Here is a 15,771-nt window from a genome sequence, read left to right as displayed (position 1 = left end):
AGTTCTTGGTCCTGTCCACCTCTCTGCCTCATGGCCTTGGTGTTATTAGAAGCTGCCTGAGCCAGCTGTGTTGATGGCCAAGGATGCTGGCAGGTCTTGTGGTCTCTGCCGCAGTTTTTCTTTTTTTTTTTTTTAATTTATTATATGGAAGTATAGTTGATTTACAATGTTGTGTTAATTTCTGCTGTATGGCAAAGTGACTCAGTTACCCACATATATACATTCCTTTTCATATTCTTTTCCATTATGGTTTATCACAGGGTATTGAATATATTCCCCTGCTCTATACAGCAGGACCTTGTTGTTTATCCATTCTGTACGGAATAGTTTGCATCTGCTAATCCCAAACTCTGCCACAGTTTCTGAATGCAGCTTTTCAGGCCCACCCACCCGCCTCCTTGACGTTGGTTTTCTTCCATCCAGGTCTGTTGTGTCAAGTCTGGACTCCCCTGCCAAGACTAGCTCCATGGAAAAGAAACTTCTCATCAAAAGCAAAGAGCTGCAGGACTCCCAGGACAAGTGTCACAAGGTATTTATTTCCGCAGCCGGCCTCCCTCCTTGCTGCAGGAGCCTCCCGTCAATATATGCCAAGGGATCCGCCCGGGGCCGCCGCTGGCGCCGAGCCACCTGATCCTTCCCGCGCTGAAGTCGCGCCTCCGGCAGCTCAGAGGGAGATGAATTCGGGCCTTGACGCTGCCGTAAATCCTTTAAATCTTAACCAGAGGAGGCCCTGGATATAAAGCGGCCAGTTCCTCAGCATGACCCAGCTAGATGTCTGCGTCTTCTGGCAGGTGGCGTGGGTCCTCACCTGTGGCCGAGATGCATCCCATCTGCTTTGAGTGATGCGAAGTCTCTCTTCCTAGTCTTTAAAAACTCCTGCTTATGTAACTGCGGCCACTGTGTTGATTATGCTCAACGTCTCTTAACGCTCACTGTTTCTGCCCAGGGGCAGCTCTCTGGAAGCTCGTAAGAGTCACTTCTTGCCTGGGACTCCTAAGAGTGCAGACGAATCCATATCTCCTTGCCCTGTCCTGGATTTGTCCTCTAGATCTTTGCAAGGAGATGGGGGGGATCAAGATGGATTTGGGGTAAAATTAAACTGACGTCTGCAAAAAAAAACCAAACCAAACCCAAAAAAAAGCAAACAGGTGAAAAAAATGGTGATTGTGGCTTCCTCGCTCACTGGGTTAGAGAAGTGATCGAGTGTGAACCCAGCCTTGCATGAGAGGAGTGACTTAGCATTGGTGACTGCCCTTACGAAGACCTGTGCGCTCCCAGGCGAAGAAACCATGGTATTTCCATCCCAACCTTTTGGCGAGTTAGCGCCAGCCAGGACCACCAGGTGGTCTCGGAGGTGGCTTGAGATGCGATTGCTCCTGACGAACACCCCCCCGCCCCCCGCCCCCCGGGCCTTTTTAACGTGTCGCTGTGTTTATTTCAGATGGAGCAGGAAATGACCCGGTTACATCGGAGAGTGTCAGAGGTGGAGGCTGTGCTTAGTCAGAAGGAGGTGGAGCTGAAGGCCTCTGAGACTCAGAGATCCCTCCTGGAGCAGGACCTTGCTACCTACATCACAGAGTGCAGTGTGAGCCTTCCCCCCAAAGCCCCCTTCCCTCGGAGCGGGCGCTTCCCGTCGTGTGTGTCTCATCCTGTTTCGTGACAGCATCATGAGGCACATCACAGCCAGGGGCAGAGAGGAGAGAGAGGGAGGACGCACGAGCAAGACCTGTGATGTGCAGAGTAGCGGGAGCCGGGCGTGAGGGCCCAGAGGCCTGAGATCAGGCTCAGAAAGTCCAGGTAGGAGCCTGGAAACGGGCATAGACGGCGTTGCAGAGGGTCTCAGCATCTCCCATCCCAACCTCTCTGCTCCACCTCGTGTCCAGCACAGTCAGCCTCAGGAACCAAGCTCCCAAATAAGTGCAAGAAAATGTATTTTGAATCTGTCCCAAATCAATATTCCATTGCCTAGAACCAGCGCAGCAACAAGCAAAACTCAGCCTTTAAAACCCAGACCCTCTGTCATCTTTTACCATGCGACTTTTGTTTTTCTTTCCTTCACAAGAGTGGACTGTCTTCTCCATTGTCTCGTTAAAAATTTTCATTCAGGTGTTTTTTAATGTACAGTCTTAACAAGTTGAATCACACATTTTTCAAGTGTTTTTTTTTTTCCCCACAAGGGAGAGGAAATCTATAGAGCGTGGCTGATTAAGAATAACTGCTATGTTTCCATTCCAGATTTGGCCTCCTTTCAGTGGTGGGTAAAGTTATTCAGCTTTGTATTTCAGATCTATATTTCAGTGTCACTGAAGCATTGAGGGAACCTTTTGGATGAAAGGTGTCCAGGAAACGTAAGCCAGGAGGTGGAAATAGTTTGCTTGGAGTCTTAAATGGCACCTGGGCAGAGAATGAAGTCATTGCTACTTTGAAAGAGGGATATATACTTGACAGTCCTCGAATAACTGCTATTCCAGAAACGACTTTGTAGCCACCCCAATGATGGTTTCACGGCTAAGGGATCTTATTAGTTTTTAGTTCTGAACATACAAGTAAGTATCTGCGAAGGCAGGTAGGAAACAGGTGGATGCAGTTTCAGGCTGGATCCATAAGGTCATAAGGTTTGAGATGATGTTTCTTGAACCAAGGGGTTTTACAGGATGAAACCTGGAATCAGCGACTCACCGGAAGTTGTCGACTTTGGCCCGTCACCTGAAACCATCTTGGTGTCTGCGAAGCAGCCTGCAGCTCCCTTAATGAATCTTTTCAAACAGAGCAGGATCCACAGGACAACCCTATTAAAATTTTGCTTTCCGCAGAGCTTAAAGCGAAGTTTGGAGCAAGCACGGATGGAGGTGTCCCAGGAGGACGACAAAGCACTGCAGCTTCTCCACGATATCAGAGAGCAGAGCCGGAAGCTCCAAGAAATCAAAGAGCAGGTATGGCTCCCTGCCTGGGAGCAGGGCACCAACCGGACCTCTCATTTCAGGAGAGGTGTGTTTGAGGGACAGAGAGAGGGAAGGGGGAGCGGTGAGGAGAGAAAGTTATGTAGGTCATTTGGAACTTTTAGATTCCCCATGATTTATATAAATGGCAGAGTCCTTGTTCTATCTAGCTCCTTGTGAAGTCTGGACCCCATGATGGCTACTTTTTTCAATCGAAGGTGTAGGTTTAGAGCAGGGGTGGGCAAACTGCAGCCTGTGGGTGAGAATCTGGCCAACCACCTGTTTTTCATGACCACAAGCTAAGAATGGTTTTTGCATTTTTAAACGGGGGAAAAAACTCAAAAGAAGAAGAATATTTCATATGGAATTCAAATTTCAGTGTTTATAAAGTTTTATTGGAACACAGCACAGCCATTCATTTAGGTACTGCCCATAGCTGTTGATCATGCTACAATGGCAGAGGTGAGTGCTTTTGACAGAGACCACATGGACTGCAAAACTGAAATGGCTTCCTATCTAGCTTTTTACCAAAAGAGTTTGCCAACCTTTGCTTTAGACCATTAAAAAAAAAATTAATGTTTTCATAGCTTTTCAGATGCACTTTAAGTTTTTGAGAAAAGCCAGGGTACTTCATAGTCTTACTTATCTAAAGACTTATCCTGGAAGAAGAGTTTGAGCAGTTAAGGCCGAGTCAGAATTGACACGGCAAATCTGACTGCAGAAAGCCCTCCCCTGTGTGTTCAGAAAAGAGAATCCAGACCTTTAAAAAGCCTCCTCTCTTTTTTTACCCCCTCTATTTCTAAAAGGAGTTTCTTTCTAGATGGTTCATTTTTATTTCACTTCACTGTTTCCTTTTTAGCATGGATTTTCTTTTTTTTTTTTGTCCTTTGAAGAAACTGTGAATAGAAACTTTAATGAAGAGAATGCACTGAGCAGTCGGAGAGCTGAATTATCAGCTGCCAGGCAGCTCTCATTCACTTCAGAAAATCTAGTGGAAACAGTGATGGAAATGAACATTTTCGTCTCTGGGTAACGCACACTTAGCCATCTGGGTGGTGCTGATGCAAGAAACGCCGGCAAATAATTTGATTCCTTAGCTGTTCTTTACAGAAAGAATTCCTGTTTTGGATGTTTTGTTGGCATCGTCTCATTATCACCTTAATACTTTTTAAATCATTGGTTAATATCCTCTTGCTTGATAAAAGTGTTCTGAATAAACGTTCATAGGAAATGGTGCAAATTGGTTGTCAGGTTTCTGAACACCACCACTAACTTAGAGATTTTGAAGGTCACACCTACAGCTTGAAAAAATCTGCTTTGACAGTTGACTCGTTGCCCCTTTTATCAACACAGTTTTTCATCCTAAAAGTTTCAAGAGGTAGGATTCTTTTTCTCCCATTAGTTCAGTGTGGTTGGAAATTTGCTTTTGGTGACATCCTGGGGAAATGAAAGCTATGCTTGGCCACCAGAGGGAGCAGCTGGTGTCTGTGAAATTCCATAGAAACAGAATTATCAGGACACTTTGAAAAGGTGTATGCTGGTGGTTGAGTTCAAAGAAATGTCCTTTGTGATTCATACCACAGTTGGCATCCATGTGGAATTTTAGATTTAATGACTGCTAAGCGTTCCATTTTGAGGGGGAGAAAACTTCTTCGTTTCAGATTTTATTTCTCATCGGAAGAAGGATTTATTAAAATGACTCTCGGTAAGTTTGGTGAGAGCAGGATGTTTGCAATCCAGGAAAAAGCATTTAATACTTTCCGCAAACTCCTAGTATTTGGTTTGCAGCCTGTCAATTCCTCCCAGGTTTGCCATTTATTCCGCACTCTTCCTCTCAAAGCCAATTTCTGTACCGCTGTTTATTTAAATATGTTGCTTCTGCTTAGCTACCCCCAATGGAGCACTTGAATTTGGTTTAAAATAAAAACACCTAGGGAATTCCCTGGTGGTTCAGTGGTTAGGACTCTGCGTCCCCACTGCAGGGGGCATGGGTTCTATTCCCGGTCAGGAAACTAAGATCCCACGTGGAGTGGCCAAAAATTAAATAAACAAATAAAAACACCTAAGCGTCTCACATGATGGTTAGATTCATGCTCCATCAGTAGCAATTGCTGATTTCGTCCCACCCCTCCCCTGCCCCCCTCCACCCCCCATCCCTGGAAGGGAGACAGAAGTTCAGGTAACACAGAAGGCATTTGGGTTTCAGGATTTCTGATTGAATAGGACCATGTCTTCCTTCCCACAAAATTCTGAAGCTCCATTCCAAAGAATGACTCAAGGCAGGACCCAAAAGTTGTCCACGGTTCCCCATTCTGATCCTGTTCAACTCTGACCCACAGTTCAGCCCATGCTGAGATACATACAGCTGCCTCTCAGCTGTCCTTGGGAACTGACCTGATTATCTTCTCTCAGAGTTTTCCTGAAGCAGGGATTTGGTCAGCTGTTGGATGTATAGGATTTCCTTGAAGTATCCAACAGAGTAACAGTGGCTCAATAAATGAGGTGGAATTTTGTTTGATGCTTGTAGCAGGCCGGTGCCCCCAGAGCTCAGATTGCTGACAGAGATGTTGCCTGATTCTTGCCTTCCTCCCCCTGGGCGCTGATGGCTCAGGAAAGAGAGATGTTGGGGGAACAGCGCTCTGTCCTCACTCTTGACAAAACACAGAAATTACGTTCCCTTCTTGCCGACATAAGTTTAAGTCAGACAAGGGAGCTCAAGGATAAAAGATGGACAAGAGTGCCTCCTACCTCTTTGCTTCCTCCACAGCTTGGTATTTGTGTCTGTGGGGACTTTGGATTTTTTAAAACTCTAAAATCAGAAGAAAAAAAATGAGTTTTAGGTAGAAGAAACGGTTTTCATAGGTAATGTTTTTGTCTTTATATGTATGCTGCTATTGTAAAATAGAATTTTATATATATAATATATTATATATATAATATATATTATATAATATATTTTATATATATATATATTTTTTTTTTTAAATGGAGGAAGGGATCCAGGAAGGCACAATACCCAGAGCTATGAAAGTCATAATAAGTCATGACACAGCCCTGGCCGAGGGGTCTACAAAAACCCCAAGTAGAGGGTGTACTGTTTCACATCACCGGCTCACGCTCCATTCTGTGAGTTGAGATAATTGTTCAGTAGGTTATAAAGACCTTTGCTTATATAACCCAGCACCACTCACTTAGTGGGCATCGTCCAGAAAACCTGGCGCCCCATGACTTGTAGGATTGACCTTCAATAACAATACAGTCGGCCCTCCGTATCCACGGGTTCCATGTCTGCGATTTCAACCACCTGTGGACTGGATTTGGTTCTGGAGCCGTTCCCCTGTGGATACCGAGGGATGACTGTACGCTTTTGGGTGGGAAGGAGTGAAATGAGACCAGGCTCCATCCTGTGCTCAGTTTTTCTGCTTTCCGCTGTGCCAGTAATACAGAGAGATGTGCTTACGTGAAAACTATCCATTTTCATAAGGTCACCTCCCCTTGAGTGTGCACTGGGGGGACTGCCTGTTACAAAGGATGAAAGGTTTACTTTATATTCTGTTACTAAAAAAAGAAAGAAGAAAAAAGACATTTTATTGGTTAAAAGCATAACCTTGCTCAGTTGATCCCTCTTCAGTTATTTCTTGGGGGAACGGATCTTAGAGATGATCGCTGTACATTGCGAAGGTCAAAGACAGTCTTAGTTCTTTATTCTTTTCATTTTAAATCCGCCACCTTGGATTGGATAAACTGCTCATTCATAATCCTTATATATATAAGCTTTGCTTTTGCTAACAGAGAATATTTTCATACTCTGCCCCAAAGTTTTCGAAACCATTGCCCATTTCTTCTGGTAAATCAGTTTTGGAAAACTTTGATGCAGATGTCCTGTTTTGTTTTGTTTAATTTTTATTAATTTTTTACCAAGCCTTTTTTTTTTTTTTTTTTTTGCGGTACATGGGCCTCCCCCTGCTGTGGCCTCCCTCGCCGCGGAGCACAGGCCCCGGACGCACAGGCCCAGCGGCCACGGCTCATGGGCCCAGCCGCTCTGTGGCACGTGGGATCCTCCCAGACCGGGGCACGAACCTGCGTCCCCTGCATCGGCAGGCGGACTCCCAACCACTGCGCCACCAGGGAAGCCCCAGATGTCCTGTTTTGATTTTAGAAATTCAATTTGGAAAAGGTTGGGCCGTTGGGATTACTTTAAAGGCTTTTGCTCGAGGGAACAAGATAATTCTTTCTTCAGAGTCTTTCTCACAAGTTACTTTGATCAGAGCCAGTGTTTCCTGACTCTTCCAAATTTCAGGGTGACTTGCCTCTCAAGAGCAATGTTTAGTTCATCATGCAGTTTGGGGCCCAGAAAAATTAATGGTGAGAAACTGACATGATGAGTTTCACCTTCCAAGATTCTCTCCACTGAGATTTCCAATTACCCCCTTGTGCCATCTGAAAGGTTAATTTTAAAACTAGTACCATATCTAATTGTGTTAGGAGCACATAACTTCTAAAGGACAAATCTGTATAAATGATTACCCTTGGAGGAAAGCTACGCATAAGCAGATTATCCTGGTTGTTTAAAGTACATCCCTTTCAGCTCTCCTGTGTTACAAAGGTCTTAAGGTTCTGCACTTCTTGTACAATATTATTTGCTCAAAGGATCTTATTGTGTATAGGCACATTTGTTCCAAATGGTGTTACTAGTGATTCATGATCTAGATGAAAACAGTTTAAAGATTTAATATTCTTTTCTCCCTCCTCGTCCATCCACACACCTTGCCCTTATCCCCATCTTTCTACTCACCTTTTCTCTAGGTCCATTCTCTCCGATCTCTCTTCACTGTGTCTTCCCTCTGTGGTCTGTGTTTTTCCATCTTCACCTCCCATCTTTCCTTTCAGGAGTTCCAAAATTCACCTTCCTTCCATTGCCTACTCTTTAGGAGTACCAGGCTCAAGTGGAAGAAATGAGGTTAATGATGAATCAGTTGGAAGAGGACCTGGTTTCGGCCAGAAGACGGAGTGATCTCTATGAATCGGAGCTCAGAGAGTCTCGGCTGGCTGCCGAAGAGTTCAAGCGGAAAGCAACAGAATGTCAGCATAAATTGATGAAGGTAGCCAGCTCCCTGCCGGGGAGGGTGTTTTGGGGGTAGAATCATGGATGATCTTAGCAATAATAAAGGGAATCCTAGCTTCACGAGTGTACATTTGGGAAATAATGGGGTGTCCTGCAAAGCCTCCTGGTCTTGGTTAGAGAAGATACTTAATTTTTTTTTATCATCATCCTCATTATTTTGGCCACAGAGACCAAGAAAGCCTGTAGTGTTGTCTTATAAGACTTTTAGGTTCTTGAGATTTTCCAATATGTTGTATCTTTTAAATTACAGACTAAAGATCAAGGGAAGCCTGAAGTGGGAGAATATGCCAAACTGGAGAAGGTATTTTCCATTATTGGTATCGTGATTTTGGGTAGACAGCCTCTTAAATGTTGTTCTCCGTGGCCTGTCACTGGTTAAGAATACACTTGCGATGAATAGAGAACTGTCTTCTGGGTTTATTTTGATGGTCAGTCTCTGGATGACCATGTTTAGCTCAGCTATGTTTCTAAAAGGGATAGAAGACATCTCATTTTTTTTGGTCAGGCCCGCTCACAGTAACACACAAATCCAGACACTCAGTAAGACACATGGGAAAATTCTTACTGTTTTAGGGTACCGGCGACTTTGTTTCTCTTTTTTCGCCATCTGTATGTGTGTTGCTGGTTCTAGAGAAATAGTCCACATGGAGGTTTGCACTGAGACATTCAAAGGTTTCTCTGATAGGCTACTGTTCTTCCTCTCCATCAGTAGGTATTGGAAAACAAAACAAAGAGACCCCAACAGAAACCTCAAGAAAATAGGACTGCAGTAAATGTAGCAAGACCTTAATGCCAATTTGCCTTTTTTGCTTTATTTCCTGGGATTTTAATCACAGATCAATGCTGAGCAGCAGCTCAAAATTCAGGAGCTCCAAGAGAAGCTGGAAAAGGTAAGCCTGAGGTGATGTTTTGGGGAACTTACCCCCATTTCCACATACTTCTTGCTTTGTCCTGGAGCACAGGAGATCAAAGAAGGAGAATTAGTCACCCAGCACCAAGGAAAATGAAGGGAGAGTGAGTTATTACCTGAAAATACAAGAGTTCTGAATATACTTTCTCCTTTTGAGACATGTCAAGCAGTGTTTGTTTAAAAAACAAACAAAAAACCCACAAAGCTCTGTGAGACTCTCAAGTCAAAGCTCTAATTGTATTACAGCAGAACCCAAGAGGCTGTCTCGTCTCCCTTCAGGGGACCAGGTCCCCATCTTGCATGGGAGAAGCCTATGTTGTTCACGACCCAGACAGCTTTCAATCAGAGACTGTCGGCAGTCTTCCTGTGCATTGGGAACCTGGAGGGACCAGTAGTCCTCAGGTGATTGGGGATGGATGTGGGTTTGGTTTATGGCATTGGGCACAGTGTGTGCAAAGGGCCCTTCCTTTAGGTGAACACGGGAAATGCTAAAGAAAGGGCCAGGATGAATGTGGCCTTTCATGTCAAGAACGTTTGTGAATGTGTTTAAAAGAGTTCCTTCTTTTTTTTTTTTTTTTTTTTAAGATGTTGGGGGTAGGAGTTTAGTAATTTATTTATTTATTTTTGCTGTGTTGGGTCTTTGTTTCCTTGCGAGGGCTTTCTCTAGTTGTGGCAAGTGGGGGCCACTCTTCATCCCGGTGCGCGGGCCTCTCACTATCGCGGCCTGTCTTGTTGCGGAGCACAGGCTCCAGACGCGCAGGCTCAGTACTTGTGGCTCACGGGCCTAGTTGCTCCGCGGCATGTGGGATCCTCCCAGACCAGGGCTCTAACCCATGTCCCCTGCATTAGCAGGCAGATTCCCAAGCACTGCGCCACCAGGGAAGCCCCAAGAGTTCCTTCTTTTTGTGTTATTAAAAACATATAACATTAAATTGTGTTATTAAAAACATACTACATTTACTGTCTTGTTTTGAGTGTCCAGTTCCTTAGTGTCAGATATATTCACATTGTGAGATAGATCTTGAGAACTTGTCATCTCACAAAACTTAAGCTCTCTACCTGCCAAATGCTAATCTCCCCACCCCCACCCTTCGTAACCACCTTTCTTCTTCCTCCCTCCCTCCCTCCCTCCCTCCCTCCCTCCCTCCCTCCCTCCCTCTCTCCCTCTCTCCTTCCTTCCTTCCTTCCTTCCTTCCTTCCTTCCCTCCCTCCCTCCCTCCCTCCCTCCCTCCTTCCCTCCTTCCTTCCCTCCCTCCCTCCTTCCTTCCTCTCTCTCTCTCTCCCTCTCCCCCTCCCCCCTTCCTTCCTTTTCATTCTATTTATTTTATTGAAGTGTAGTTGACTTACAGTGTCATGTTACTTTCTGCTGTACAGCAAAGTGACTCAGTTATACATATATATACATTCTTTTCCATATTCTTTTCCATTATGTTTTATCACAGGATATTGAATATAGTTCCCTGTGCTATACAGTAGGACCTTGTTTATCCATCCTATATATCACAGTTTGCATCTGCCAATCTACTTTGCTTGTATGATTTTGACTGCTTTAGGTGCTTCCTGTGGATGGAATCATACGGTATTTGTCCTTTGTGGCTGGCTCATTTTGCTCAGCACAGTGTCTTTGAGGTTCATCCATGTTACAGCATGTGACAGGATCTCCTTTTCAGAGGCCGAATAGTATTCCATGGCCTGGATATTCCACATTTTTTGCATCCATTCATCTGTCCCCTTCCTACTTATTCTTGAGCTCACTACTGAAAGCCTTTCAGCTAGAAATTTGTGTGAGGATTCATATCTCCTAGAACTCTGCTCTCCAGTAGAAGTGGGAAGCAACCCACACATGTCAGCCTCAGATGTAATTTTAAGTTTTCTAGTAGCCACATTAAAAAAGGGAAAATCCTCTGAATGATATAGTTTCCTTAATCCATTATATACAAAATATTGCAGCATGTAGTGATATTAAAACATGTACACTGGGCTTCCCTGGTGGTGCAGTGGTTGAGAGTCCACCTGCCGATGCAGGGGACGCAGGTTCGTGCCCCGGTCCGGGAAAATCCCACATGCAGCTGGGCCCATGAGCCATGGCCGCTGAGCCTGCGTGTCCAGAGCCTGTGCTCCGCAACGGGAGAGGCCACAACAGTGAGAGGCCCGCATACCGCAAAAAAAAAAAAAGTACACTGCTTCAGTTTTTAAATGAATTAAACTTAAGTAAAATTAAAAATTAATTTCCCAGTCACAGCAACCACGTTTCAAGTGCTCACCGGGCACATGTGGGGAGCAGCTCCCACGTTGGACAGTGCTGGTCTCGAAGTTGGAGTTCCCTTGCCGTTTTCACGTTTTAAAACTATAAAGCAAATGAGTGTGAAGTTGTTGGTTTCTTACACTCAGATCTTTACTGTGATGCTGGAAGAGCTGCAGTATAGTTAAGACCCAAATAAAAATTAACTTCAAAAGGGTTCACTGTTTTTTCTTTAAAAATGAATTTGCGAGTCACCATGAACAGTGTGATGGTTATGCCCTTTGATAGGTATTTATTTGAGAAAAAAAAGTTTATAGTTTTTATCTTGTTTTCTTGTCAAAGTAGTACAGATTCCCCTTAGGAAAATCAGCAAATGAGATGATTAAATAGGGAGACAATTAACAGTCCGGGGTAAATACATTAATACCTGGGCAGATGAACCCGAGACCTTTTTGTTTGCATTTATTATGTTACATTGAACCTAAGATGCTAATGATTGTCCGATACCCCATTATCTTCTGTACCCCAAGAAAGAAAAAAACACCATCAATTTTAATCGTAGATGCATTCCAAATTCAGCGATGTTAAAAAAAATATATAAGTGCACCTTAGGACAGACGAAACACAGAATAAAATGAAACGTTTATATGTTTTGAAAAATGGATAAAAATATCCATTCAGTGTGACCCGATTTTTTTTCCTGTTTAGGAGATGGTCCCCATCTTTTTCCGTGGATAAATTGGGCCATCTCTCCCCTGTTCCTTCTCCTTTCAGGCCGTGAAAGCCAGCACGGAGGCCACCGAGCTTCTGCAGAACATCCGCCAGGCGAAGGAGCGGGCTGAGCGCGAGCTGGAGAAGCTGCACAACCGCGAGGACTCTTCCGAAGGCATCAAGAAGAAGCTGGTGGAAGCCGAGGTGAGCAGGGGACCTCCAGCTCCCGGCTCCCGAGGTGCCTGCCTCCGGCTGTGCAGGGGAAGAAACCTCGGGACCACCCTCTCTCTGCTTCTGTTCATCCAAACTGCTGTCCTGTCCGCCAGTCCCTTTGAAACCCGAGAGGTTTGGGACCATTTTCCCCAAAGGGGAGAAGGATTTGTCACAGCAGCTCTGAGTAGAAAGATGTTTTGATAAAACCTTTCCTTCCTATTTGTTTTCCTCTGACCCGTTCGCCCGTGTGGGAGGATTCACGTTTATGTAGATGAACTGTGATGCCATCCCTGAGGGTTCCTTTTTCTTCCCTCTGTACCCTTGCTTTTCCTCACCTTCTCCCCAACGGTGTTAATAATATATTAATTTTCGAGGCTTCAGCTGTGACCTGTGTGCGTTGATAACTCCCAGATCTACATTTTTGGGCCTCTTCTCTCTGTCCAATTCTTTGTTGTTGTTGTTGTTGAAACCAATTATATAATTATACAGGAAACACACGAGTGTTTTCTCATTGTGAAAAACATAGAACTGAAGAACATAGAATAAAAAGGGACGTTTCCCCTTTGCCGCCCTCCACCTCCCCTGACGCCTGGGTGATGGGTCCATGGAACGGATGTGTCATAGTTGATTTAACCACCCCCCTGTCCTGGGCCTTCTGCTTCTCCGTCGCAGTGCTGGCGTTGAACCTACTTGCCTACGTCTCTTTGGGGCCAGCCTCACCCACGATCCAGGAGGTATTTCCCACTGCTCCCCTGACATCTTGACTGGGTGTCTGAACAGTGCCTCCGATCTAGAATGAACTCAGTATCTTCCCCGACAAGCTGGGTTGCCTTCTCAGTCTTCCTCGCACCAGTCAGGGCCCCCATTCATCCATCTGGTCACCCCAGGCTTGACACCTTGACATCATCTGCTGCTTCTCCCTGGATCCTGCCATTCCGAGAGTCCCTCAGCCCTGTAAATACACCCACACTGTCTCCACCGTCCACCCTCTGCTGGCCATTTCTGAAGGCCTCCCCAGAGTGTAGGCCCTCTTCCTCTTCGCTGGGTGAATGTAGTAATTTCTCGGCTTTCTGCTTCCAGGCTCACCTTCCTCCCGTCTAGCTCAAACGGGGTCAGACTCGTGGACCTCAGACTCCAGGCTCATCAGCACCCCTTGCCCCATCCCAAACCTTTCAGGGCTTCCCTACATCTTAAGTGCATGAGACTCTCAGCCCTTTGCCCCACACATGCTCCCCTTTCCCGTTTTCTCCAGCTCCTCCGCTATTACACCTTTTGCAGTAGCCCCTGTACGCTCCACCTGGGGCCTACGCTGGCTCTCAGCCACCTCCGCACTGCTGCTGCTGCACCTTTTTTTTCGGTACACGGGCCTCTCACCGCCGTGGCCTCTCCCGTCGCAGAGCACAGGCTCCCGACGTGCAGGCTCAGCGGCCATGGCTCACGGGCCCAGCCGCCCCGCGGCACGTGGGATCCTCCCAGACCGGGGCACGAACCCGCGCCCCCTGCATCGGCAGGCGGACTCTCAACCACTGCGCCACCGGGGAAGCCCTGCTGCGCCTTTTTTTGAAAGGCCTTCCCCACTCCCCTCCGGCCCTCTCCCCTCCAGCCTCCCACATCCTGACCCTCTCCACAGCGTCCACATCCCCTCACCTGCTCAGTTCAAAGCCCTCCCTCCGGCCTGCACCCTCCCACAGCCCTCTGTACCTGTTTGCTTCATGGCCCTGGCCCTCTTAACCCATATCGTGTTTATTTGTGTTTATCTTACCTCTTCCAAGGGCAGGCATTCTGTCAGCTTCCTCTCGGTATTTTCCACGATGCCTAGCGTGGTACTTTGCAGATAGTAGGTGCTTGGTAAATATTTGAATGAATGAATGCACTCTTGTAACCTGCACAAGCAAGTACTCCTCGGATCACAGAACTGTTTTCCTCACCATGGCTTCGGGTGCCTGAGACTTCTCTTCCCGCATCGAGCGTACGCTTTCCGAGGGCCCCCTCCCTCGGCGCAGGCGTCGTGCCCGTAGCGGTTACCCCATTAAAACTCTCTGATTGATTCACGATCTACAGGAACGCCGCCACTCTCTGGAGAACAAGGTAAAGAGGCTAGAGACCATGGAGCGTAGAGAAAACAGACTGAAGGATGACATCCAGACAAAGTCCCAACAGATCCAGCAGATGGCTGATAAAATTCTGGTGAGCAGGAACCAAAGTTGACAAGTTCAAAGATAACAGGTTAGAGGTTGTAGAGGGAAGGGGGTCAACAGAAGAACCAACCACCGTCACAGGGGAGGTTATCGCCAGGCAGGTGAATTAAGAGGAAGTGGTTTTAGCGGACGCCACGTCAGAGACTAGCACGAGTAACCACAGGCTGGACATTTCAGCAATGGTAACAGATCCATCAGTATGATTTTTTTTTGCTCTGTTTGCTACTGCCTGACTTTTAAAAACGCGAACGTGCACACGCTGTCATTTCCGATACATTTTTACAGGAGCATTTACGTACTTCTATCAGCAGAGTTTTGTATGGCCATTAAAGTTGCAAATGCCCGTTTGAAAAAGGTGTAGGGATTCAGGGCTTTAAGACCGACACCCAGATTCTTGGTTTTGCAGAGGAAAGAAATTAGTCACGCAGATTTTTTCGGAGTAGCATTTGTCATAGATCCGTGTTCACCCACTCACTTTCTCTGCTCCAGTTGGTGCTTAATATTATTATTATTTTCACTTTCCTTAGAGGTAGCAGATCGTTTTTTAGGTTTGTAACCACGATGATTTTGTTTTCGGCTCTGACGACCAAATTAACTTAATCAAGGAAGGCTCGGGTGGTGCTTGCCGACGTGTCAAAGTTTTGCTCTTGCCAGGGTGAAAGGCAGGTGAACCTTTAAAGGATTCTCCTTGGATTTCAGTCCCCAAACCAAGAATTTGATGCCACTTTGGGGAGCCTGTTTGTAGCCCTTTCCTCCCTGCCCCGAGGACTGACTCTGGAGTAGTCGGGCATTCCTCTGCACCAGAAAGAGACAAGGTGGTGAGCGGGGTGCTTTCCACCTCCCTCTCTCTGTCTCTCCCTCTGCGTCACTTCTGGGAAACGAGTCACCAGCAACTATATGAACTCAAGAATGACCGACTTATAGGCCTATATACTTAATACCAAAAAAAAAAAAAAAGAAAACCCAACCCTTCAAAACGTCACATTTCTGTTTGTCTATATTCGTGAGTCGTGTGGGCACTCTTGAACGCACAGGTGAAAAGAGAAACCGGTTAAATTGTTTTGCTCTGACACACAGTCTTTATAGATAATGTCTGCACACAAAGGCAAATGTGATTGTCAGTCTATCCTTTCTGTTCTCTTGTTCCATCATCCAAGTATCTCTTGGCAATTGTCAAATGTGTGAATTTTACTGTGAGTCAAATGAATTCCCACTGAGATTCCACCACTGCTACCCCCTTGCTTGGTGCAAACGACGTGGTTAAGTCTTGTGGTTGCAAACTGTTTCTCTGTTTAATGGTGATGTGTTCATTCATTCATTCAACAAATATTTAATGAGCTTCTACTATGTGCCAGGCACTGTTCTAGGAGCTGGGAATAGAGCAGCAAACAGTACTGTTTGCATAATAGGACTGAAGAATCTGATCCAACACA

General features: G+C 45.8%; 1 protein-coding gene across 5 annotated transcripts in view; it reads left to right on the top strand.

The window, feature by feature from the left end:
- Positions 1 to 15,771, top strand: part of CIT (citron rho-interacting serine/threonine kinase) — a 171,901-nt gene that overhangs the window by 88,601 nt on the left and 67,529 nt on the right. For 4 of the 5 annotated variants that reach the window (XM_033399980.2, XM_004276745.4, XM_033399979.2 and 1 more), the window contains exons 11-18: positions 424 to 529; positions 1,442 to 1,585; positions 2,814 to 2,933; positions 7,871 to 8,041; positions 8,315 to 8,365; positions 8,901 to 8,954; positions 11,991 to 12,131; positions 14,202 to 14,327. In XM_033399980.2, coding sequence (XP_033255871.1) covers positions 424 to 529; positions 1,442 to 1,585; positions 2,814 to 2,933; positions 7,871 to 8,041; positions 8,315 to 8,365; positions 8,901 to 8,954; positions 11,991 to 12,131; positions 14,202 to 14,327 — 913 coding nt within the window. The remainder of the gene's footprint in view (positions 1 to 423; positions 530 to 1,441; positions 1,586 to 2,813; positions 2,934 to 7,870; positions 8,042 to 8,314; positions 8,366 to 8,900; positions 8,955 to 11,990; positions 12,132 to 14,201; positions 14,328 to 15,771) is intronic. The other variant, XM_033399983.2, reaches the window with a different exon arrangement.

Source organism: Orcinus orca, chromosome 15, assembly GCF_937001465.1.
Source record: "Orcinus orca chromosome 15, mOrcOrc1.1, whole genome shotgun sequence".
Classification (NCBI taxonomy): Eukaryota; Metazoa; Chordata; class Mammalia; order Artiodactyla; family Delphinidae; genus Orcinus; species Orcinus orca.
The sequence above is the reverse complement of the archived record's forward strand: the minus strand, read 5'-3'. Positions and strand labels throughout refer to the sequence as shown.